The sequence below is a fragment of the Sphaeramia orbicularis genome, chromosome 13 (genome assembly GCF_902148855.1).
Source record: "Sphaeramia orbicularis chromosome 13, fSphaOr1.1, whole genome shotgun sequence".
NCBI lineage: Eukaryota > Metazoa > Chordata > Actinopteri > Kurtiformes > Apogonidae > Sphaeramia > Sphaeramia orbicularis.
In genome coordinates this window covers 21,699,920-21,725,667 of record NC_043969.1, presented here as the reverse complement: position 1 = coordinate 21,725,667, position 25,748 = coordinate 21,699,920, and the positions used below count along the sequence as shown (strand labels likewise).

The 25,748-nt window shown below is 38.1% G+C and overlaps 2 protein-coding genes across 5 annotated transcripts in view; both read left to right on the top strand.

Annotated features, from left to right (window-relative positions):
• The first annotated feature begins 1,450 nt into the window (after positions 1 to 1,450).
• Positions 1,451 to 4,115, top strand: folr (folate receptor). The gene is made up of 5 exons (XM_030151330.1): positions 1,451 to 1,579; positions 1,701 to 1,889; positions 3,524 to 3,659; positions 3,822 to 4,036; positions 4,095 to 4,115. Exons 1-5 carry the CDS (start codon positions 1,451 to 1,453, stop codon positions 4,113 to 4,115), a joined length of 690 nt encoding a protein of 229 aa, XP_030007190.1.
• A 3,245-nt stretch (positions 4,116 to 7,360) lies between these two features.
• inppl1a (inositol polyphosphate phosphatase-like 1a) overlaps positions 7,361 to 25,748 on the top strand; it is a 35,153-nt gene continuing 16,765 nt past the window's right edge. For 2 of the 4 annotated variants that reach the window (XM_030151956.1, XM_030151955.1), the window contains exons 1-6: positions 7,362 to 7,864; positions 16,028 to 16,091; positions 16,771 to 16,918; positions 16,995 to 17,076; positions 22,891 to 23,037; positions 23,385 to 23,475. In XM_030151956.1, coding sequence (XP_030007816.1) covers positions 7,674 to 7,864; positions 16,028 to 16,091; positions 16,771 to 16,918; positions 16,995 to 17,076; positions 22,891 to 23,037; positions 23,385 to 23,475 — 723 coding nt within the window. In that variant the 5' untranslated portion in view covers positions 7,362 to 7,673. Of the gene's footprint in view, positions 7,865 to 16,027; positions 16,092 to 16,770; positions 16,919 to 16,994; positions 17,077 to 22,890; positions 23,038 to 23,384; positions 23,482 to 25,748 lie in introns of all 4 variants that reach the window. The other 2 variants (XM_030151953.1, XM_030151954.1) reach the window with 2 other exon arrangements.

The window sequence follows — 25,748 nt, the reverse complement described above, 5'->3', positions numbered from 1 at the left end:
TGAAACATTCATTTGTGTGAAGAAATACATAAACGTTAACTTTATAAGTCTGTTTTCATTTCAGTGCACTGCTCACTAATGTTGTTTATTTGGGAAAGTTGCAATTGCTGGTTCAACTTTTTGTGTACGAGGGCTGTTCAATAAGTTCATGGCCTCACCCAGAAATACTGGTTGTTATAATACAGGATGTTACATTCTTTCGTGATGGGATAGTGATGCTTGAACATCGATGGACCAAGTGCATTGCTGTAAATGGAGATTATGTTGAAAAATAAAATATAAATGATCAGTCTGTGTTGTTCTGTTCTGGATGAGGCCACGAACTTATTGAACAGCCCTCGTAAGTGTGACTTGATTCATCTGTGGCTCGTACTGAACAAAGACCTGACTTAGTTGCTTGGCTTTTAGCAGGAAGGTGACTTGTATAGTTTTTGAAAACAGAAACTTACACTTTGCCTGAGAAAGTTAAGACTCATTTGCATGTGTGATTAGCTTTCCTGAACATAAAATACAAAAATTAGAAAACCACTCGGAGAGCGATGACCTCCGCCAAGGCGGATCAGTGCCCCCCCCCCATCACCACCAAAATTGAATCATTTGTTCCTTGTGCCAGTATTAACATTTCCTGAAATGTTCATCCAAATCCATCCATAACTTTCTTGAGTTATTTTGCACACAATCAGACAAACAAACAGACCGACAGACAGACAGCAAAAACACAACCTCCTCAGTGGAAGTAATCACCTGAGATGCCTTATTTTATAGTTGCACTGCTGCAAGTAATTGTGCAGAAGATACTATTTTGGTTTAGCCAAGACACTATGGAAGCACATGCTTATATCAAACAACACCAAGGCTAATTTAATACAAAAAAATCATATTTCCATCCAAGATATTAATTTTGATTCAATAAACAAATAAATAAACAAACACAAATCAAGCCATAATTCAATGTATATACATTTTTTGCACATCTACCCATTCCCTTTTTACAATGGATTGTTCCTAGATCCCTGAACCAGGTGCTTGATTACATGTCATCCTTCTCCTCCACATCCCACTGATTTCACAGAGCACCAGGGGAGCAACTGTTCATTTAATTTGTTAAACATGCTGTTAAAATGTATATAACTGTCTACACAGGTAGGATGGTCATTCTCCTTCTGCATTCTAAGTTACCCCAAAAAATATATCAATAAAACAAAAAAATAAGGGTCCACAATTTTAAACACTGTCAGATTTGATTAAGTTTGGATGATCGTTTGTTTTTGTTTTGGTTTTTAGGCTTTGATTTCTTCAATCAAGGGAGCTTTGACCACAAACAGACATAACCTAAAGAAACCTGTTTGACCTTCAACTCACCACAATTGACCAGCACTGTTTGCTGGTTTCTATTTTTACTCACCTTGATTTTACTAATCACTTCCTAATGCTTCCCTGCAGCAGAATCATGTGGACTGCCCTGGCCTTAGTGCTTGCCTTTTGCAGGGGTGCTCTGTCTCTGGACAAACTTAACATGTGCATGGATGCCAAACATCACAAAGTAGAGCCTGGACCTGAGGGATATCTTTACCGTCAGGTGAGATAAGACTAGACATCAAATCAGATCCAATAAGGCCACTCATGGTCCACCACGCTGTGGAATCATATTCAATTCCACGTCATACTTTAAGTGACCTTTCTTCCTTGTTTGTTCCCAGTGTGAACCATGGCGTGACAATGCCTGCTGCACTTCCAACACCAGCACAGCAGCCCACGATGACAACTCCTACCTATACAACTTTAACTGGAACCACTGTGGTGCTATGAGTGAGCAGTGCAAGAAACATTTCATCCAGGACACATGTTTCTATGAGTGCTCACCCCATTTGGGACCGTGGATACAACAAGTGTGTATGACTCTCTTTTACATGTGCATTCACTCAACACTAGATGGCAGTGTAAGACTGTACATGGTAACAGATCCCAGAAGGCCTTACTGAGGTAAAATGAAGGGGCAACTGATGTGTGCAGTGGCGGCACCAGAAAATTAGTATTGGGGGGGCAATGGGGGACCCCGATTGTTTATAGGAGGTGCCAGTGAATTCTGACACAACAAACACCAACAAATAATACTATCATAGCTACAGATTTTCTGTTCCCAGGCTAATACACACACTACACATTTTGAAATGCACATTTCAAAATGTTTATCCTATCACAGCAGGAGCAAATTTAACTAGTTGTATTTAATGAATGAACAAATACCAAACAGCAAGCACAAACAATGAAAATTCTAGCCACCACAGAGAACATCTGTGGATTTACAAAAGAGTGTAACTGTGAGAACTGTAGCACAGTGTATAGTTGTGTATACAGTATACTCTGACTACTGTCTCTCACTAACTCACTAAATCTCTTTTCGCTTTCCCTCTGTTCTGAGTGATGACGCCAAGATTCTCCAGGTTTGGCGTCATTACTCCTCTTTCACCCTAGCAATAAAAGGTCCATATGTTCGTAAATCACCGCCACCGCCATTGTCCACTCTCACTCGTTTTTTTGGGTATAACAAAATGGTCCATTATGCTCTCTCGACACTCGCTAACTAGCAGATCTGCACCAACCACTGCTAACTCACTGCTGCGTTTGGCATTCACTGCTGCATGGACATCAAATCTGCGTGCAAACCAACCAATCAAATCGCACAACACAGGAAAGGCAAAGTTCAAGGGTCATCACCATTTAGGAATGTTATAAACAATATAATTTGTCAGGATTGTAACCTATGATTGTTACATACTGTCTAAGTCAGTCAAGTGTCTTTTTTTTTGTATATTTATTCATGTTAGTTTTTATTCCATAAATATTTCGAGGGGAGGGGGCTTAGCCTTTGACAGGAGGGGCTTAAGACCCTGCTCCCCTCCCCACCACCATCAGTGGATGTGTGACACCAAACATTGTGGAGAATCATAAAAATGACAAGACAGATTGTTTTTCAACAGGCTAAATTCTAGCTCAGATGGTCTAGTTCCTTATTTATGAGGAAAACATTGATTTTTGCAGCTACATAGATCCATTAGTTCACTTGACGGTTAAAATGAAAAGCTTAGTTGGATAAAACATCCTACTTATTCTATACATGGCAGTAGTCTGATATGCACTGATGAAAGATGTTAAATCCCAAATATTTGTAGTCAGTCTTGCAATGACAAGTTTGTGGCATTGTTGGCAAATACCTGGTTGAAATTTTATGTTGTATTCCTTTTACCCTGTTACTGTAACATCATCCATTTGACTCAACAAGTCTGACAGAACATAATGCAGGTGTTTTACTCAGGTTTTGGGGGTGCTATTGTCTTCCTTTGAGAATGTGGTAAAGATTAAGATGGTCCATGAGCTGGATTTGGTCTGTGTGCTAATAAGACCTGTCAGGTTAGACAGATCCAGATAAGTTGGGGGGTATGTGATTGTGATGCTCTCAACTTGTGTTGGCATGAGCCTGTGGGTCTTATATTTACCACTAAGATAAAGTATCTGTGTGCAGACGGATCAGAGCTGGCGTAAGGAGCGTATCTTGGATGTACCTCTGTGTCAGGAGGACTGCCACAGCTGGTGGGAAGACTGCAAGAATGATTTCACTTGCAAGACTGACTGGCACAAGGGATGGGACTGGAGCTCAGGTAACTAGAAATGCATGAAATGCAGACAGATGGACTTCATCAAGTAAAATACTCTTCTCTTTCTAGAGTGTTGCATGATTAAAAACAGTGGCTTATTATTGTAGCCTTGTAAGTGAAGTAAGCTGAAACATGCTCAGTCATGAAACCATCTTTCTCTCATAGGTACTAACAAATGCCCTAAAGACAGCAGGTGCAGTAAGTGGACTGAAATCTACCCGACACCTCAGTCCATGTGTGAACAAATCTGGTCCAACTCCTACCGTTACACTACTTACTCCAAAACCTCAGGCCGCTGCATGCAGCTCTGGTTCAATGGGACAAATCCCAACAAAAAGGTTGCAGAGTACTACCTTAACAATGGCAATAACCCTAAACCAGTATGGGCTAACATCATAAGTGCACTTTTCCTCTGTGTCACATCTCTCATTCTAACAGGAAATTAAGAATATCATGTAACCACGCTTGTGGAATTGCCAATAAAAATAATTTCAAATTCTCTCCTGTTTTTGTTGTGAATCACTGAACCTCCAAATTTGTCAAAACCTCTGTTACAAAGCAGTTTTACACCACATCTTAATTATGATCTCATGATATCTAAACCCAAAATGTATGCATTTAGCCATGACCTATTTTGGCATTGATGTCCTTTAAAGCTAACTGTAAACAATACACTCCAGGATGCTTGTTCATTTCACTGCATCTGGTAGCTGTTACATTTAATGTTATAGTTTCTTGTGTTACTTTGCATTTACAGTAATTCCTATGATACAAAACAACTTTGTTTTCCAGAAAAAGATGTCATAAAATGAGTTTCAATGATACCATTTGCAATGCACACAACTGACAGACAGTAGTTAATATAAACAATAGACTAGTAGCCTCAAATTATACAAATACAGAATGAGATCAGCGCAATATGGCACATTTTAAAAAATTAGAATGTGCAGAAGAAAGTGGATAAACATACACTTCAGCGATAAAGGGGCCTCTGACAGTTTTAAAGATTCAACTACCACTGAGGAAGCTGTAAAACTGATCCAGGATCTGCCTTAAGGGAAAGCGTTCCTCCACACTGGGCCCCAGTGATCACACCCTCACATGACCACTCAGCAGCTAGTGGTTACCGAGCTCCACAGCCTGGTAATTATGGGGTTCTAGTCCTTAGAGTGTGTGTGACAGAGAGAGGGAGAAATGGACAGAGAAACTGAGAGAGTCAGGGTGTGTTAATGTCTGAATCCCAGTGTGTGTGTGTGTGTGTGTGTGTGTGTGTGTGTGTGTGTGTGTGTGTGTGTGTGAGTGAGTGTGAGTGAGTGACTGTAGTGGGCATGGGTTTACGAGTGTGGGTCGATGCCACGTCTAAATGTATGAGACCAGGTCGTTGACTGGTCAGTTTGTGTGTAGAATATATCCAACGATTACCTTTGCTGATGAGAGATAGGCTCACATATAACTATGATTATCTAAAACATACATTTCAGACCTTTTATTGACTAGGTCATAGGCTATGATGTACTCAACATGGTTGTTTACCCTCTGGAGAGACCAGTCCAGTCAAAGAGCTGCCCTCTTCTCAGACTGATAATCATATTCTTCCTCACCCTTCACACCAGTCTAGTCTTTCCTGACTTGGTTCTTTGAATCAACTCCATAAACAGAGCATTTTTATGATGAGGGGGACTCTTTGCACATCACTGTCCTGTTTCAAACACCAGTAAATTCTGGACCATAATTCACCTAAACTCCAAGACCTTCCAAAGTATTAAGCAGCTACAGAAAATGAATGAATGAATTCAACCAAATATAAAATGTTCTCCATTTTGTTGTTATTCTGGGTATAAACTGAATGCACCACAAATATATACCTTAACTCACAGCGATAAACTAAATTGATGATTTGATCGTTATTTATCTGCCCAGTATATTGGATTGCAGCGCTGAACTGCCAATGTGGCAATAGACTTCAGGTCTTGAAACATCTTAACAGGCATTTATGGTAAGGGACAGAAAAGTGAATTATTTTGTGCTGTGTGTGTGTGTGTGTGTGTGTGTGTGTGCGTGTGTGCGTGTGTGTGTGTGTGCGCGTGTGTGTGTGTGTGTGTGCGTGTGTGCGTGTTTGTGTTTGTGTTTTTACGAACTGCTGACAAAGTCATTTTATTACAATGTGACATTTTGCCACACATTTTTACAGTCTCTTTATTTTGAAGCCACATACTTTTACAGTGTTACTTACAGTGAACACACATACACAGACACACACAGTGTGATGCCATAGCCAGAAATAGCTTTGGGATGGCTGCTGTCCCTGTGGCTATTAATACTCAGCTTTTCTGAGGTCATCTGCAACACACCCTGCCTAAACTCTATCCTTTTGTAGCTTTGTGTCTTTGCATCAGTTTCACATTGTAGACTAATGCTTTCTGTGGAAAAATAAGACTGTCTAAAGTCAGAATAGTGCACAGTCAGCTCTAAATATTGTGTTGGCTGTTTCCAGGGGGTTACCTCTGGGTGGAGAGTTATACCTTGTGCGAGTGTGTGCACAGTCTGGAAAAGAATAGGATTGCATAAATGGATTGGAGCTGGAGTTGAGAAATTGTGGTGGCTTGGCCTCTACAGTGGCTGCACGTCAAAGAGAAAAGCTGTTTGGCATTAGTAAACACTTGCGAGCATGTAGGCTCAAATTTGCAGCCATGACACAAGAGCAGAGAGGAAAAACACCTTCAGGGTTTATCCGTTTTAAAGAGAATGTAAATACTAAATATTGGACTATGCCAGGACTATTGTTTAGAAAGATCTTACCTGGTTAACTCTAGTTTATATCAGGTTACAACTACAAAATAGCAGAAATCAAAGACAAATGCTCCCTGAATGTTGAATTCTGAGAGATGCAAGAAACGAACAGATACTTTATAGTGGAACAAATACAAACAAAACAACATAGATTCATAAGACCATAAAAAACATTGGTTAGAAAGTGTTTTGAGCAAATTGTTGGAAGCTAATATCTCTGGTCTAAATTTTTTTTCCCTCTAGAAATGATCTTCCTAACAGGTTAAATGTGCCAAATCTTAAGTGCTGGTTAGCAGATGTTGTCAATGTATATAATAAAGTGTTGTCACACATATTTGTACATTTATACAATAGATACAAAACCTCCACTAGAAAGAGTAATAAATGCAGAAGAGTAAAAAACAGAAAACGGTATTACTCTGTATAGAAGTAACATTCAATTTGAAATTACAATATAGATGCTCACCTGAAATAAAACTAGTGCTGCTTTGTTGTGGCATTAGACTGAATGTTTCTCCCCTTCTTTCTCTTTTTTATCCACCTCTTATCCCTTGTTTTCACACATGTGTCAAGTTCCAACACAAACTAAAGGGAAAGATGAGTTTGATGAATGTGCGTCTGAAATGAATCATTCTTATACAGATTAAAGACGCGATGATTTTATTCTGAAAACCCATGACCGGATGTACATTATGTTCACTTGTTGTGGGTCTGTGTCTGATCCACACTGTGCTGGATGTCCGCTGTGGATTTACATACCCTAATTTCTGTGGGACTGGGAAGCAAAAGAGGAAAGAGGTGAGGGATTTCAGGAACCAGGGAAACAGGCGCAAACAGCGTAATTTAACAAATAGATTAACGGTATAATGCTTTTATTGTGAAAACCCGTAACCGGATGTGCTTTGTGTTCACTTGTTGTGGGTCTGTGTCTCGTCCATACTGTGCTGGATCTCCACTGTGGATTTACATACCCTGATTTCCGTGGGACTGGGAAGCAAAAGAGGAGGGTGGTGAGAGTTTTTCAGGAACTGAGGAAACAAGCGCAAACAGCGTAACTTAACAAATACATAACTCGAACCCTAGCGTCCCTCGGAGTTACATTTGCGCCACTTTTTTGCGCATCTCGCGACTCCAGTTCGGTCTCTGGATTATTTATTTATTTTTTTCTCGAGTCTGGGAAGTTTTCGGAAGCAGCTTGAGTTGAAGCCGGTTTGAAGGGCTGTGGCCATGGCCGGGGGTGGTGGTGGTGGTGGTGGTGGTGGTGGGGTTTCTCCATTGGGGCCCGCACCGCCGATGTGGTATCACCGGGACCTGAGTCGAGCCGCGGCCGAGGAGCTGCTGGCCCGAGCCGGGAGGGACGGCAGCTTCCTGGTGCGGGACAGTGAGAGTGTCAACGGGGCTTACGCTTTGTGTGTACTGTAAGTAAAAGCTTGTATGACCCAGACTTGTGTTTGCGGCCTCGTTTTGACTGATACCACTGCCAACGTTATAGTTAAATGATATTTTTAAGTTTGCACACATACCATCTGGGACTGGGGTTTTGTGTTAAAGTCGCAGTCCAGTCTGTTATTATTCTGCAAAGCTACACACTGCTTCTCTGTGTTGTGCGTAAACTTTCCTGCAGCAGCAAATCTGACAAACAGTAACATTATGTGGTCTGATGCCAGGGTTTTCAGACAGATTTCTTTGTTTACTTTCTCCTGGAAGGCACACAGTGGCATTGGGAGTCTGTCTGTCTGTCTGTCTGAAGCTCCAGCATGGCACTTAACTCCAGGGCTGTCCCTGTCTGTCTTGTGTCTGATGTGGTCGCCTGCAGCACCGTTTTTTCAGGACACACTGCTGCAGTCTGCCTCTGGGCTTCAAAGATTCCAAGATTTTCCTTCACTGTCAATTCTCTAGATCAGGGCTGTCAAACTCATTTTAGTTCAGGGGCCACATTCAGCCCAGTTTGATCTCAAATGGGCCGAAGCAGTAAAATAATAACAGTGAAAACAGTTAAATTATATTATCATCAGGTTTACATCTACAAAGTTTCCTTAAAAATCTGACTAACATGAACAACTTGAATTGTCTTAAGAAAAACCAGTGCAATTCAACAACATTAGGCCTCGGTTTATCAGTTTATCACTTACACATGTGCATTACAATCGCACAAAACATTTAATAACAGGCAGAATATTCGTAAAATTGCACTTACTTTTCTTAAGACATTTCCATTTGTTAATATTTGTTCAGGTTATTCACATTTTTTGTAAAAGTATAGTTTGGTAATGTGAACATTTTCATGTAATTTTACATCTTTACACCAAGAAAACAAAGAGAAAATTTGGGGTTGTCATTATTTATAGGTTATTATGATAATATTTTACTGATCTGACCCACTTAAAATCTAATTGGACTGTATTTGTCTGTATGTGGAACCTGAATTAAAATGACATTGACACCATTGATTGTTTATATCTTCAGTGTAATTTTTGCATTTCACAAATTCATCCCGTGGGCCAGATTGGACCCTTTGGCGGGCTGGGTTTGGCCCCCAGGCTGCATGTTTGACACCTGTGCCCTAGATGCATAGGACATTCAGAGAATTGAGATATTGTGTCTCTCTTACCATGCAATTGAAACAAGAGGTACAAATAGAATAAGAATGAATAAAGTGGTATAAAAGACAAGCTATTATAGAATATAAAACATATAAATTAAACCTGTTTACAATAATGTTGGTAGAACACTGACAATAAACTGGAATTGAAGTAAATATGAATAATTACAAAAGGAACTGGGATGTATAGCTCAAGAAAATGTTTACATTCACAAACTAGGCTATCCTTTCACAGAAAATGTGAATAACCTGAACAAATATAAACAACCTGAAATGCCTCAAGAGAAGCAAAGTGCTATATTACCCATGTTATGTCTAAATGTTTTGCGCCTTTGTAGATTCATTGCGAATTGTAAGTTGTAATGTATATGTGTAAATGATAAGGTGAGCCATTATTAACATAAAGAAATTTTAGGTTTTTCTTCATGTAATTCACATTTTTAAGAGATAATTTGTAGATGTAAACATTTTCTTAAGATAATTTTACTTTTTTACTCAAAAAATAACATTTTGGAGTTGACATTAGTTATTGGTTAATATTTTATTATGGTACTGCTTTATTTTACCATTTGAGATTACATTGGGCTGTATGTGGCCCCTGAACTAAAATGACTTTGACATCCCCAATCTATCAACTATCCACCATATGCTTTACTTAGTTAAAACCATGTCATTATTTATTGCTTAAACAAATAATGAAACACCTCCCAGTTGCCAGCCAGCTCTGTGTTCTGTAAACAACATAAACATCACTACTAACTTCTCACGTTGAATTATGCAAACAGATCTTATCTGTACTCCACACCTGATCACCAGGTTTCATCATAGAGGAACAGTACTGCATACAATTGATGCTGACTTGGCTAAGATGAATCAAGCATGGAAAATAGATGTAAGACTTTTAAAACTACAAAGGACCAACCCTAGCAGCTCCACAGAGTTAAACAGATGCATAGACAGGCTACAGATTGTGCAGATGCAGAAAATCAAAGACCTCTGCCATGAGACACAGCACTCTGACATTGACTCGACCTACATCCCCTATCTGGTAGTTTATCCCATGCTCAGTTCAATGTGTGTGTGTTTTCATAGTGTGTATACTTTGCATTTATGTGACCTCTTCTTGTAACTGATGGACTGCTGTAGAAAACACTGTTTTGTAAATACATTTTTACCATCAGTGGGGGCTCCTGATGTTGGAGTTTTAGAAACGTAGGTGTCGGTAGTCCATCGTTCATCCTTTGCTCAGTGTGCCAGTGACTCAGTAGGTCACTCAATGACCAACAACATTCCTCACATCCCTGCATCATCCGTTTCCGGATTTCTTACCGCCCCCACCTCTCCCTTCCTCTCCCCTTTCACCTTTCACGTCACAGCCACAGTTTCATGTTAAACTAGCAACAGACGCACTTCAACTCTGGCTCCATGAGCAAGAACAACATACATCACATGTACGTTAAAGCTTATGGTGTAATGCCTAAGGACAAACCAACATGGGCCGCAATGGCTTGAACACTCATTTTATTACTGTTTTGTTAATATAAATCTTCCATAATTTTATATTTCTAAGTGTACAGGTTTCATTATTTAGATATATGACAACAAGATGATGATTCCCAGACATTCTCTGCAGTCTGTTAAGCATTTCTGTGATTTTTCAAACAAAAATGACAACACGTTACAATGTCTGTCCCTATTTCATCTCGCACATTAGCTAAATTATAAGTGTTTTGGGTTGTTGTTTAGAGAATCAAGTTCTTGTAAGTGACATAGATTTGGCCATCCTTTTTCACCCTCCCTTTAATCTTCTATAGATCTAAATGATTAAATAAGGAAATATTTGCAATATGAGTCAGGAATGAAGTAATCATTTGAAGAAGAAGAACACTGACATTTTAAAGGTTATTACATTGACCTTTAAAAAAAGGTCAATAACATTCAAAGTAGGAAAAGCTGATAATCAATGAATCGCGAGTGTCATACCTGCCCCATTCCCTAAAAATACTGACACCGAAAATGGATCATGCATGTACCAGGAATTCACATGATTGAAAACTGGATATGTGTTTAAATGGAGTAATAAACACCCTGATGAATAAATCTGAATCTCTTGACATTAAATAACTGTAAAATATCTATGTGAGACCGATCAATCAATTTGCTTGGAATCATTAGTTACAGCTTCAGTCTGAATTGTATGTTCAGGACACAGAGTTTGATTGTTCCACAACTAAAAAGATGTTGCTCATACATGGAATACACAAACACAAAATGAGAGGGACTGTCTATTTTTAATATAATTTTAGATTATGTTGTCATTTTTTGCACATCCACTGTTGAAGTCCAGTGTCAAGCCCAGTTTTCATTAGCTTACTTTATAGCAGTAGATAATATGTGAATAAAACTATTATTTACAGTATTAAATAAGAGGCAAAACAATGTTTAACCACAAATCTAGTCATATACAACTCTATCATTTCGTTATGTTGTACCATATGGGGGATTATATTATATAGTAAATATAGAAAGTCAAAACTCTATCCTACCAGAATTCACAGTAGATGATAGTTTTTAAGTTAAAAGTGTATGATCCATGAAAGAATGGCAGTCTACAGTATATTTATTTTAATACAGAGGGAACCCAGTGTTTCCCAGGACTGCCTGGAGCCAGAGAGGAGAAGATCATTTGGTCAAACGCTGCTGTCACTCATGTACTCTCTCGCTGATATTGCAGAGTTGAAAAATGCATTTCCAGGAAGTTCTAGATGAATCACCCGAGGCTGGAAAAGGTTCAGACTGTGAATACACACGGTTTTTAGTCATCCTTTAACTTGATGTCATAACTGAGGCCTGTCTCTGAAAGTGGAAACTCCCTCAGTTTAACATCTCAAACAAGGTGACCTCTTTTAGGTTCCGGCCCAAAAATCCAAGAAACCAAAATGTTCCTCTCTAACCATGACACAAAGACTCTTTTTTTTTTTTTTTTTTTTTTTAAAGAGCAGCTTGTTCTTGTGACTCGCAAACACAGACATGTGAACTTCCTTTTGGAGGACTACTGTGTTTAGGATGCATTTCCACTTGGCTGCTGACTGAGAACAGACAAGCGGAAAGAGTTTTGGTGACTTTACAGAAGCTTTAATAGCAGCTCTTCAGGCTGTTGCCTCTCACTTCCTCATGCATTTATTCCAGACTCTGGATTTGGTTGTGTGTACTTTGCACTGACATTTTTAAGGAAGTGATCACCTTTAATCAGCTTCTCATTGCACTGTCAAAACACTGTGCAACTCTGATATTTAGTATTCATGCCATAAAGTTAATAATAATAGTAATAATAATAATAAACTTTATTTGTATAGCACCTTTCATACAGAAATTGTAGCCCAAAGTGCTTCACATTGATTGAAAAAAAAAATACAATATTAAAATACATTAAGATTTGATTAGAAATACAATAAAATAAAAATAAATATAAAAACAGCGCACATTAAAATATTTGATTATGCATAGAATTTTTGAAGTGCAAGAAATAAGATGAAATTTGAGAGAAATACAATAAAATAAAAATAAAAGCAGCGCACATTATGCATAGAATTTTTGAAGTGCAAGAAATAAGATGAAATTTGAAATACAATAAAATAAAAAATAAAAACAGAAATACAATAAAATAAAATAAAAATAAAAAAACGCACATTCCTGGTTCCTGAATTGTGACCCCATTTTTATCTCCTTTCAAAGGCTAATGAGAATAAAAATGTTTTTAATTTGGTTTTAAATATATTCAGTGAACTGGCTTCTCTAATGTCTTTTGGAATTGTATTCCATAACTTTGGTGCATAGTTAGTAAAGGCTGCGTCCCCCATTTTCTTTGTAATATTTCTGGGAGTCGCTAGTAACCCTGCGTTTGATGACCTCAGTGTTCTACTTTGTACATAAAGTTGTTGCATATAAAATATTTTGAAGTATCCCTCCAGGTAGAAAGTCTTTAACTGTTGGAATTCACCACCATGACATAATAATTATCCCAATACTGGAAAATCTGCTACCTAAGGAAAGAAGTCCAAGTGCACTTCTCAAATATTTTCGGCTTTCATTTTATATTTATAGACGGGGGGTGCATTGAAGCCAGAGTGATGGCGTTCTTCCATGAGGACATATATATATATATATATATATATATATATATATATATATATATATATACACACACACACACAAAATACGCATCTGTGACGACTATACCCCTTAGAGCTATTGATTTTCTCTTTTTTTTTTTCAGCAAGTTCCTCTGTAGTATCAGTGCAACGCGCCTTAACATGTCAGGGTTCAGGCATAGCCCTCTGTGTTTCTCTGTGTGAGTGTGAAACCCAGTAGTTTATGTAAAAACATTCCTCACTGTGAAGGAGAGAGTGAGTGTATATATCGCTCAGTTGGGTGTTTTTATGTCTTTTCTTCAGATATCTGTGTTAGTAGGTATTACTACTTTAGCCACCTTCAGTGTTTGTCGAAAATATGTTTTATTAATATTTGACAAGTGTGTTTGTGATCTACAGGGGTGTGATCCGATAGAGAAAAGGTTAGATGGTTGTGTGTTTGTGTGTAGTTCGGATGAGATAGGAACTTGCACTGAACAGACAGGACATGGCCACGCACATGAACACACAAACACACACTTGGTGTCTGTCCCATAATAAACCTCCCTTTCTCCCTTCCCCTGTTATAATTTTGGTCCTGCTGAAACAATAGTATTTACTCCACAGACCTGCAGAAAATCTCGTCAACTGCCAACAGGAAGACAAACACACACACACACACACACACACACACACATCACACAGCAGCGGCTCCTGTGTGTGTGTGTTCTTTTCAGTGCATTGTGTTTTTACATTTTCTACAGTAGGACCAGTATAAATATGGATGCAGATGTAGAAGACCATTATTTCATCTCAATGACTATTAAAATATTGATCAAGTTAAACACACATGATATAGAGACATAATGCTGTTAACACTTCCACCAAGAATGTAAGGTAATAGCCTCTGTCTGTTGTTTTATTTGTCACCAGGAACCCATTAAATCTTGGAGTAGACTCACAGCAGAATCTATCATATTTTTCACCCTCAGCATTGTGACACATGGTGTTTGATTGAATTACAGGACCGTGTGGCCTTAAACAAGGAGTGCATTAGACTGAGTATCCTTTTACTCAGCCATGATCTGATATGTGTGCTGTGTATCATAGGAACTTTTAAGAGAGGTGGTGGCTTAGTGGTTGTATCTTGTATGATTGCTAAAAGAAACGGAACACACAAAATGTCTTAGGTTTGGGTATCAGAACTATTGCAGCAGCAGCTCTTGGTGATAAGCAGCCTGTGAAATTGTAAGGAAGTAGTCCAAAGGTTGAAAAGCACAAATGGCAGACTCAATATGAATCATTCATTTGTATATTTCCAAACTTTTAATATGGCTTATATTTTTGTTGTGTCAAGCTCATTGTTGGATCGAAAAATGATTTTACCGATACTGTAAGACTTTATTGTGGTACTAAGAGGAGAATGACACTGACTGTGTTTATACGCACATAACATGCCGGTTTATTCTGAAAAGGACAACTTTTGTAATGAGCTTTTTTCATGGCTAACAAAATTCTTATTCTGCTAAAGTTCTTGTCAACGTGCAATTTTGCATACCCTATTAACAAGGAAAGAGGTCTAATTCAGAAAATACACAAGGAATATGCTGTTTACATGACAACTCAAATTCAGAATATTTCCATATTCAGAATAATACTGGAATAATAGTGTACATGTACATTATCACTGATGTTTCCAGGCTTTGTATAAAGATAGAGGTCAGCACTAGTGTCTCCCATAAGGTCAGAATAATCCTGTATTAGTACCAGAGTAAACTACCATCCTTTGTAACTACACTAACTGTAGCTATGATACACATATATATTGGTTGTTATCAGCGTCAGACCCACAGTGAGTCCTGACTGGGACCAGGTCAACAATGGGCCTGAAGCTATTTAATTAAATGTGACACTTCTGTTCAGGTCGAATTCAGTCCAGCCATATCGAATTATTAAAATACAATATTATACTTTGTGATTACAGGGGAGAAGATACTTTGATATTTTATTCCAGTCTGTGCTTTAGTCCGTGCAAGACACTGACCTGGAAAGACCGGAAAGCCAGCTGAGTGGTCAGGGTGTATTACCGTCATGGATTCATCCCCTCCCTCTCGGTTTACACAGTGTATACACACACAGAGGTACTGTAAATAAGGACAGTGTACAGACAGAAGCTGGAGTGTGTTGCATATGATGCAATCCTTAACACCCACACTTTTAAACAAGCACAGCCACGACACGTACAGCACACACACAAAACGACATAAACCACAGCATTTGATTGGCAAATTGAACATTTTGTTTCTGGTCCACTGAGCAGACATGAAGAGCAGACATGAAAATCATTAAAGTTCAGCTTAGGGCTTTAGGCGTGTAGTTATGGCTGACCAAACAAACACAGCACTGGGACATTGATCCGCAGTCAGTTGGAGTTTAATTAGAAAAAATAGTTTGATATCACTTCATAAACAAAAAGAAAGAGACATTATTTCTCTGCATTATTTAAGAAGTTTGGACTGGACCCATTTCTTTGTTATTTTTTTCATCATTAATGTAGCCTTACAGTCAGTCACTCCAGCTTTGTTGTACTCTACTGTATCATGCTACTGTAAGGATAAAGCCCACTCACTGCTGTGACAGACAGCAACAGGTTGCATCTCTCCACAGTGTCTGAAACCCCCTTCACTGTCAAACACGCACCCCTACTCACTGAGGTCATGTCCAAGTGTATGCATGTACGTGTCCGACTGAAAAGGCAATTTGGCTTTTGCTGCGATACTTTTCCTTGTTTGCATTTTTTAAATACATCTGCTCAGTCTTATTCATTTCCTTCTTCTCTGTGTTTTCAGGTTTCAGAAGCATGTCCACACATACAGGATCCTCCCTGACGATGAAGGATTTCTGGCTGTACAGGTAAAAAAAAAGAACACACACATATACAGTCTCATGATAAGTGAGGATGCATGTGTGGAGCAGAAAACTGTTTGCTTCAGTGGCAGCTGGCAGGCAGAGATGCTTTTGTTGGCTCTGAACCCTCTCTCTCCCTCTCTCTCTTCTCTAACACGCACACACACACACACACACACACACACACACACACACACACACACACACACACACACCAACAGCAGCCTCTTTGTGCATCGTGCCCAACAGCTGTGAGGTCCACACCACCGCCACTTGCCACACACACTCTGTCTCAGACACACTCACGGCCACATGGTGCTCTGCCTCTCTCTCCTTCTGTCTGAAACCCACTCTGGACCATCCATGGCCCACATCACAGACATCTGTCTCACCACTTTATGATTTTTAGGGTCTTAGATGCGACATTAAAGAGGGTTAACTTGTTTTCACCCTGCTGAGTTGAATCATGCTTTCTGAAACTGGATTTTTTTTTAATGAAAGCAATGTTTACTGAAACTGTTCCTGGTAGGAATTATATTTAGGCTACTGGGTCATATTTGTTTATACAACATGAAAAGTGGAACAATAGAGGGCAAAAAAAGAGTCTAATAACATGACATTTGTGGCCAGGGAATATGAATATGCCGTCATTGTTATATTCTGACATTTTCCTCATTCTTCTTAGACGTCTCAGGGTGTTCAGCCTAAACGATTCAAGACGTTACCAGAGCTGGTGTCCCTGTACCTGCAGCCGAGCCAGGGTTTGGTCACCACCCTGCTTTACCCTGTCGACAGAGAGGAAACTGCTGTCAGTGACGACAGGGACTATTCAGGTATCTTAAGAACCCACATAAGCCCACTCACATACTTGCTGCTGTGGTGCTAACTGTTGTCTTCTGTGATTGGTAGATGGGGAGGATGAGAAGCCACCCCTTCCCCCTCGCTCGGCCTCCACCTCCACTCCCCCTGGACCAGACACTCCTACAGAAAGGTACAAAGTGCATTATTATATCCAGGGCACAGTATAAAAGTGTAACCACTGAGGATGAAATCACAAACTGTTGCTAAGCACGTGATACGTGCACACATTCAGATTACACACACACACAGAAAAAACCCAACACACAAACAGAGGAGGGATGTTGCTTCATTGGTGCTGTGAATGCAACTAAAGAGTAACTGTTACCGCGTTCTGAGACCAACTCCACCCTCTGCATGATTCAGAAAGCTGCTACAAAGTTGGAAAGAGGCTGAGAGTGTGTTGTTTAGTGGCGAAATGTCCAGGTGTGGATGTGTAAGACTGGAGTATTTCAAGAACATCATATGAGACTCAGGTTTTACCTGCCTAAAATCAGTTTAGGTGTGTGGTATATTTAGAATATTTTTGGCCCTTTTCCCTCTCTCAAATAGTCCTTTATCATGGGGAACTGAAGCTGTGAAGCCACTTAAACCCACCTGATTTGCTTGATTAAAAAGAGCCAAGTAGCATCTCCCTTAGTTACTGCTGCCTCGCCTGTCCCACTTTAGCACTTGCGATGTTAATGTCATGTGTTAACTTGCGATGCATTGTCAGTTTTTTCAGAGAGATATTTTTAGAGAAGTAATTGAAAGTTTCTGTGCTAATGGTTATGTGATAGTAGGGAGGTACACAGAAAGGACATGAGGAACTTAATTCACAATATTATTAATTAGATCAACAAAACTTGCTAAACTGTTAGTTTGTATAGCAGTCAGTTATGAGTAAACAAAGACAAAGCTTTGGATCAAAACTTAGTACCATTTCAGAATTAATACTGTTCACTATGTTGGAAAAACACCAATAAACCTCATTTTGGCCTCAATAAGACACATTTCTTATGCTTACAAACTATCACATGCTAAGCAAGCTAATGTTATCTAGTATCTTACTTTAGAGCAACTGAAGAGTTATTATTGATTCATTATGGCCAAATTATGAATGTGTTGAATATGTTGCAGTTCTTTCTTTCTACGTCTCTGATAATTCAGAACAATTGCTACAGAGAGTTGACATTATTTCCCTGAGAATACCTGATCTATGTATTTAATCACAATAATGTCATGAAAGGAAGGAAAAATAATTTCACCCTAAACTAAATTACACACAGCACATTATTTATTTTTTTTGTGTCCCTGGTATGTAATGGACCTGCAGACACATTACTTATTATACGTAATAAATAATGTATTCACTAGCGTTCAACTGTGAGTGGCTTTTAGCTCCTCTAAACCCAAAATGTACCTGTTGTCCAACTTACAGGTTTGGTCATAGATCATACAAACACTCAAATAATAGTATATATTAATCAGAGGTTGTGCTAGACATTTTTATTGTCCGTCATTTTGAGAGACAGGGTCGTAAAAATTCCGTCATAACATTATTATCCGTCATTTCAATTTTTTTTTTTTTTAATGATAATGAGATATATTTAGTATTATTTAATGTTCAAAAACATCTCAATGATGCAGCAGCCGTAGTTGCTGCTGGCTGATAAACCAACGTGATATCACGACTCGCATAATTATATACGCCACTTTTAATTGATGTGTTATCTGTAGACATTATAAGCTTTCCTTGTGTGTGTTCACACAATGTCAAATACCATGCACTGAGGGTTAGGGTTCGGGTTATGTGAACCACAGATCTGGGCACAAATTGACATGCCATCAAATAACACATGAAAGGTGGAAAATGTGTACATATATCACACCAAATGCCATAAGAACTGGCGTATAACTTGCTTGTCCGTCATCCTTCACCACATCAGTCCCTCTTTTTTCACCGCGTTTATCAATGCCATCCCATTTACTGGGCTTTTAAAAATAACTAAGGAGACTTGGCCATCTTCACATTTTGTGCTGGCGAAGTAGCATCTAATTTTGGCTAAAGTCAGCTAAACAACGATTACCCTCAGTATTTTAATCTGTGAAAATGACGGATGGCCTTCAGAATTTTCCGTCATTTAAAAAAAAAAAATCTATCAATGACAGAATATTTTCGGTTAACGTGACCTCTGATATTAATGAATGACATGATATGTCACATATCAGTGTGTCCTTATGAGCACTTTTTGCTGCATCCTATTAGATTATGACTTTAACTAGTGATAAAAATGGTGGTGCAATATTTCTAGTTGATAAAATAGTATTGGCAGGCCTACCATGCTTAGTTCTGGTTGCTAACATGAGATTAGCTGTTTTTGGGAGGGACGTAGCCAAAGATAAATTCTGCAGCTTGTGTCATCGTATTACTGTTATGTTTTAACACCTAATTTCAGATTCAGACCAACAAACAAATGAACTAATTGTGGCAATGCATTTATGAGGCAAAATATCTACTCTTGTCTGGTTTCTCTAATTAGAACGGCTTCAGTTCCTTGTCAGAAATTGAATGACACTTGCAGATTTTTTTTTTTCCGTCAAGCTGTTTCATGACATGGAGTCATAGTACATGCTCAACTCTACTCCATCATCAAAGTGTCAAGACTCATAAAGACAGGAAATAGCAAGTTAGCCATTAGCCTATCACCTACAAAATACATATTTTTATATATTCATCAGTTGTATCATTATTGTATGTATTTTGTTGCAAATAAGTTATATAATTCTCAGCTCCAAAAGCATGTTTTTGTTTTTAGTATCACTTTAAGTCCTATGTGTAGTGGCCAGCCCTGGTACATAACATGCAATAAACACATAAACTTCAAACACCAAAGAAATAGAAGTTGTAACTCTAAAGTTTACTTAATGAGAACCTAAAAGGAGCAGATTCCCCATATGTTTCCCATAATATAAGTAATACTCACACACATATTAATCCTTTAATCACACTGTGTGCACCCCTGTTTGTGTACAAAGGAGGAAAACCACATCCTGTTGAAACCCATGTTGTACGCAGATGATGCACAAGGCTCTGGTGAAGTAGGAGCATAAGTTTGTGCGTGCATGTCTCTGTATTTTGTTCAGTAGGTGGTAATTAATAATAAAGTGAAGGTTCTTTTGGGGGAACAAGGTATGGGTATTTTTTAGATTTAACTAATGGTATTCATTGTTGTCTAGAATAGACAATAAGGTAGAGTCTAGGCCACCACCACCTTTTTATGTTGAGTTTATGTCATTAGTGGTTTGTAGAAAAGTCTGGCTAAATATAATATTTTGCAAATGTAAAAGTTTTGGTTGCAGAGGTTAAAAAGGGAAAATTATTATAAACATTAAAAAAGAGCAGAGAGCTGCAAAAAATGCTCACAAAAACAGAAAATTGCAAGCATTGCATATTTGCAGCCAAAAAGGAAAAGAGTGCAGTGGGAGGCTTTACAAGTTGTCTCTTTATACTTAATTCTTAATGGAAGCTTCACAAAACAGCATGATACGATGGGCTGTTTGTGTTTACTGTTGAGTTGAACGGTCTGTGAAGTTATAGTAATACTTGCAGCCGGTGGGGGATGGGGGTTTGTGTGGGATAAGGAGTGTGTTAGTCCATTTCTGGGTGGTAGCGTAGACATAAGTCAGCGCTCTGGGTTAGAGGAAGTATGTAATTTTAAAAGTCCTGACTGAACAGATGTACACAAACACATTCATGTCTGTTTTATTACAAGTGATGCCATTTTTATATCAGTCTACTGGATACAAGCAAGAAATGTAACTTTTTTGTATATTTGAATGAGCAAAAGTAATGTATGAAATATAGGAGTTGTATTTTTGTATTCTATGTACTTGTATACCTATAAATCCTCTGTATTCATTACACTGGTCTACAAGTAAAATGCCTCCAGAGTTAACGTAGTGAAACTTTACTGAGTTTGGGGGACCAATAAAGAAAAATTAAGTCAAAAATGCTGGTTGTTTGTAGTTTCCAACATACAGTTTTGGGTCAAAATGTGAAATCCTTAGAAATGATAAGAGAATGGATTTTACTTAAAAGGAGTCTTTGTTTCAGAGCTACAGATGTACTACAAAACAATGTCTGCACATTACAATATATTCACCCTACAGGTATTTTCTAGTGAAAGATTTCTAAATCTATTGTATTAATGTTCATAAACCAATATATGTGTGTAATAATGTAACTGAAAATATCAGCTAACTAGCAGTTTTCCAATTCATCTTATTAAAGTATGTAAGATTTAGCACATTTAACGTTTGAATCGCCAATCCATTGTATTCCAGTTGTTTGCACACACAACACATATTGCACTGTACACTGTCTGTCCTGGAAGAGAGGTCCCTTTTGTGGCTCTTCCTGAGGTTTTTGACATTTTTTCTTCTTGTTTTTGGGAAGGTTTTCCCTTACTTTTAACCAACAGCCAATGGACAGAGGGTGTTGTATATTGCACAGATTATAAACCCCTTTGAGGTGAATCTCTGGAAAATAGATAACTGATGTCTTAATTAGGGGTTTATTATACAAATCATGTAAAGGAAATCAGTCAAGTCCGGTGTCACTGTGTCGTCTAAACATGGATAGCATTAATAATAATAATAATAATAATAATAATAATAATCTTTATTTATATAGCACTTTTCATACATTAAAAACTGTAGCATAAAGTGCTTTACATATCAATTTAGAAATCAGTACCGCCCCCCACCCACTCACCCACACACACACACACACACACACACACACACACACACACATATATATGCAAACCCACAAGCTCACACATACTTAAGAAGACTGACTGAGCACGGGTAGACCAGAACAAAAATGTAAAAGTAAAAGAGGAGGCGCTGTCTCAGGGAGCCATCCGCACCAGGAGGCAGCCGCCGACCCCGGCAACCAGGCAACAGCAACACAGCCCCACATCCCAACTACATTCATTAACCTTATATCCTCAGGTTTTATTATAGGAGGGAGTGTTATTAAGGGAATGTAATAACAGAACATAGTATACAACATAGTCATTGTTATTTTATTTGTTTTATTTCTTTTTTTTTTTTTAATTTTGAATATCAAAAAAAACAAAAACAAGGGAAAAAAATGTAGAAAAACAAAGTTACAAAAAAGACATTCGAAACGGAGCAGGATAAAATACAATTTATATACTCCCGCCCCCTTACCCCATCTTTTTTTACTGATCATAAAATCCCATGTCAGTTCCTCAAAGTGCCTTAACAAATCTTACACTTGTCAAAATAAATTCTAAACAATCCAGCACAAAATGCAAAAAATATTTTCATATCAAAAATAAACTCTGTCCATTTCATAAGTGATTGACATATCAAAATAAACTCTGTCCATTTCATAAGTGTTTGACATATCAAAATAAACTCTGTCCATTTCATAGCCGTATTACGCATATAGATAGACTTCACTTCAAACATAAGTTGGCAAAAGAAATTACAGATCCAAAAGGACACTCCAATATATGGAAATAAATCGACCAAAAAAAGAAAACAAATATCACACACATGTACAACAATTTCACTGTGACTCTTCCACAACACTCATTGTCTGAAAAGGAATAGGAAGAAGATAGTTTATGTGCAGTTACCTTAAAAAATAAGAACAGTTGTGTCTTTGTTACATTAGAATGAGGTGTCAACAATCCATCTGCAAGGGACAAACCAAATACTGCTTTAATGAATGAATGCTTTTGTTTTTTTCTTTTTGCACCATACAGTAGGGTGAGAAAGGTATTCAATTTACAGCTTCACTTTCACTAAATGTTTCTTTTTAAATGAGTAACCTTACTATCTATCAAATCACAGTAATGCTATGTTTAGTAGTGGGTTATTGTGGTCCTGACTTGTACGCATGTGGTTAAGATTTACTTTCATGTTTTAGTGCCCCTGCTGCAAATGGTCTGAGCACAATCTCCCACGAGTACCTGAAGGGCAGCTATGCTCTGGACCTCGAGGCGGTCAAACAGGGAGCCTGCTCACTGCCTCACCTCAACAAGACACTAGTGGCGTCCTGCAAACGCCTCAATGGGTAACAACAATACATGCACACATCCGCATATGCTGGTTACTCAGCTGTTTTACTGTACAGGGCTGTTCTTCTACTTTTAACTCGTCACAACACTGACAGATGAGGCTTTTCTCTCTCTGCTGCCTGTTTTTTTTGTCTCACCTCTTGTTTTGGTCACAGTACCTTATGTTGTTCATTAAAACATTATGACTAGACACAGAAAAACAAACTGCTGGATTTATTATAGTGACAATTTTAACTGTGCTATACATTTGTTGTTTATTGTTGAACCCATCCATATGCGGTTCATTGCAAGATATTTTGGTGTTGAGGCTATGACTTAGGCAAGGATCTGTCTTCCCCGATAGGGAGGTGGATAAAGTCCTGTCTGGTCTGGAGATCCTGTCCAAAGTGTTTGATCAGCAGAGCGCCTTTATGGTGTCCAAGATGATCCAACAGGTACAAGTCTGTCTCTTTGTATACAGGGTGGGGAAGCAAAATGTACAATATTTTGAGGCAGGGATTGAAAGACAGTGTATGACCAATTAGTTTATTGAAAGTCATGAGAATTTATTTGCCACAAGAAAATGTACATAATAGAAAATGTTTTTATTCTATGTGTCCTCCTTCTTTCTTAATAACTGCCTTCACACGCTTCCTGAAACTTGCACAAGTGTTCCTCAAATATTCGGGTGACAACTTCTCCCATTCTTCTTTAATAGTATCTTCCAGACTTTCTTGTAATAGTTTTGCTCATAGTCATTCTCTTCTTTACATTATAAACAGTCTTTATGGACACTCCAACTATTTTTGAAATCTCCTTTGGTGTGACGAGTGCATTCAGCAAATCACACACTCTTTGACGTTTGCTTCCCTGATTACTCATATGGGCAAAAGTTTCTGAAAAGGTATGGATAATAGTGTTAGGTATGATTATGACATCAATATATGTTTGGTTTCAAAACAATTGATGTAGTGCCTGCTGAGAAAAAACAATTAAATGCTCATTGTAAATATTGCTTCCCCACCCTGTATATATTTATGTGTTTGTGTGTCTGCCTGCATGAAACAGCTACTTTGCAATATTTACTCTTGTAAGTGTAACAAAAAACTATTAAAGATGTTGTAAATCAGGGATATCAAACATAGAGCCCACAGTTAAAAACTGGCCCACCAAAGGGTCTACTATGGCCTGTGGAATGAATGTGTGAAATTCAGAAATTACACAGAAGATATTAACAATCAATTATTGTAGTTCAGGGTCCACACACAGCCCTATTTTGGTCTAAAGTGGCTTGGACCAGTAAAGTTCTCTCATAATAACCTACCAATAATGACGACTACAAATTTTTCTCTTTATTTTAGAGTAAAAACCTAAAATTACATGAAAATTTTTACATTTCCAAACTGTCCTGTAATAAAAAAAAATTGAATAACCTGAACAAGTATGAACTACCTGAAATGTCTTAAGAGAAATAAGTGCATTTTTAACAATATTATGCCGTTTACTAAATGTTTGTGCATTTATAGATCCAGTGCAATTCATACGTTGTAATGCACTCGTGTAAATGATAAATGGAAGCATAATATTATTAAAATTACACTTATTTTTCTTAAGAAATTTCAGGTTGTACATGGTTGCTTACATTTTTTAGGGGATAGTTTGTAGATTTTACTTTTTTTACTGTTACTTTTTATACTGATCTGGCCCACTTTAGATCATATTGGGCTGAATGTGGCTAAAATGAGTTTGACATCTCTGCTGTAAATCTTGTTGTAAGTCAGTCACTTTTACCACTGAACTCAACAGGCTTTTTTTTTTTTCTTTTTTTTTTTTTAACCTCTGCCAAGGAGGTTATGTTTTTGTCGGCGTTGGTTTGTCTGTTTGTCTGTCAGTTTGTGTGCAAGATAACTCAAAAAGTTATGGACGGATTTGGATGAAAATTTCAGGAACTGTTGATACTGGCACAAAGAACAAATGACTCAATTTTGGTGGTGATCGGGGGGGGGGGGCACGGGGGCACGGGGGCACACTTATCTGCCTTGGCGGAGGTCTGCACTGTCTTTTCTAGAAAAGCACTCATAACTGTCTTTTCTAGAAGAACACTCTTAAAGCGCAGACCTCCGCCAAGGCAGATCAGTGGGCCCCTGTGGGCACCCCCCACCCCCACCCCCGATCACCACCAAAATTTAATCATTTGTTCCTTGTGCTAGTATTAATATTTCCTGAAATTTTCATCCAAATCTAGGGCACTGATCTGCCTTGGTGGAGGTCTGCGCTCTACGAGTGCTTCTAGTTTAATCATTTTTTTGCATCTGTGGTCATCACCCACACTGTCAGATGTTACTACAAGCTGCTTACTCTGCATTTATGTCCAAGCTGTGATGTGATCAGTTGGTCACACTGAATGATAATGCATTTTTACAAGATTAAGATATTATTGCCACATAACAGCGTTCATGGGAATTATTTGATACAGCACCATTGAATGAACAAACACCACAAACTATACAATGCACCCCAAAAAGATGCATATGAATACTGTAGGGGCCAATCAATGTGTATTTTTTCAGGGCTGAAACAGATTTATTAATAATCAAGAACACCAATAAATAATATTTTCATTTGATATACTGTACATTTTCAGTAAGATTTACACTGTTGGTGTAAATGTTAGAATAAATCCAACACAGGCAAACATTGTCAAAACACAGTGAATCAAAGAAAATAC

Bases quoted from the DNA above. Each gene is read 5' to 3' on its own strand.
- folr (XM_030151330.1), top strand. From the start codon at position 1,451: ATGTGGACTGCCCTGGCCTTAGTGCTTGCCTTTTGCAGGGGTGCTCTG. The intron at 1,580-1,700 runs GTGAGATAAGAC...GTTTGTTCCCAG, and splicing joins AGGGATATCTTTACCGTCAG to TGTGAACCATGGCGTGACAA. The intron at 1,890-3,523 runs GTGTGTATGACT...ATCTGTGTGCAG, and splicing joins TGGGACCGTGGATACAACAA to ACGGATCAGAGCTGGCGTAA.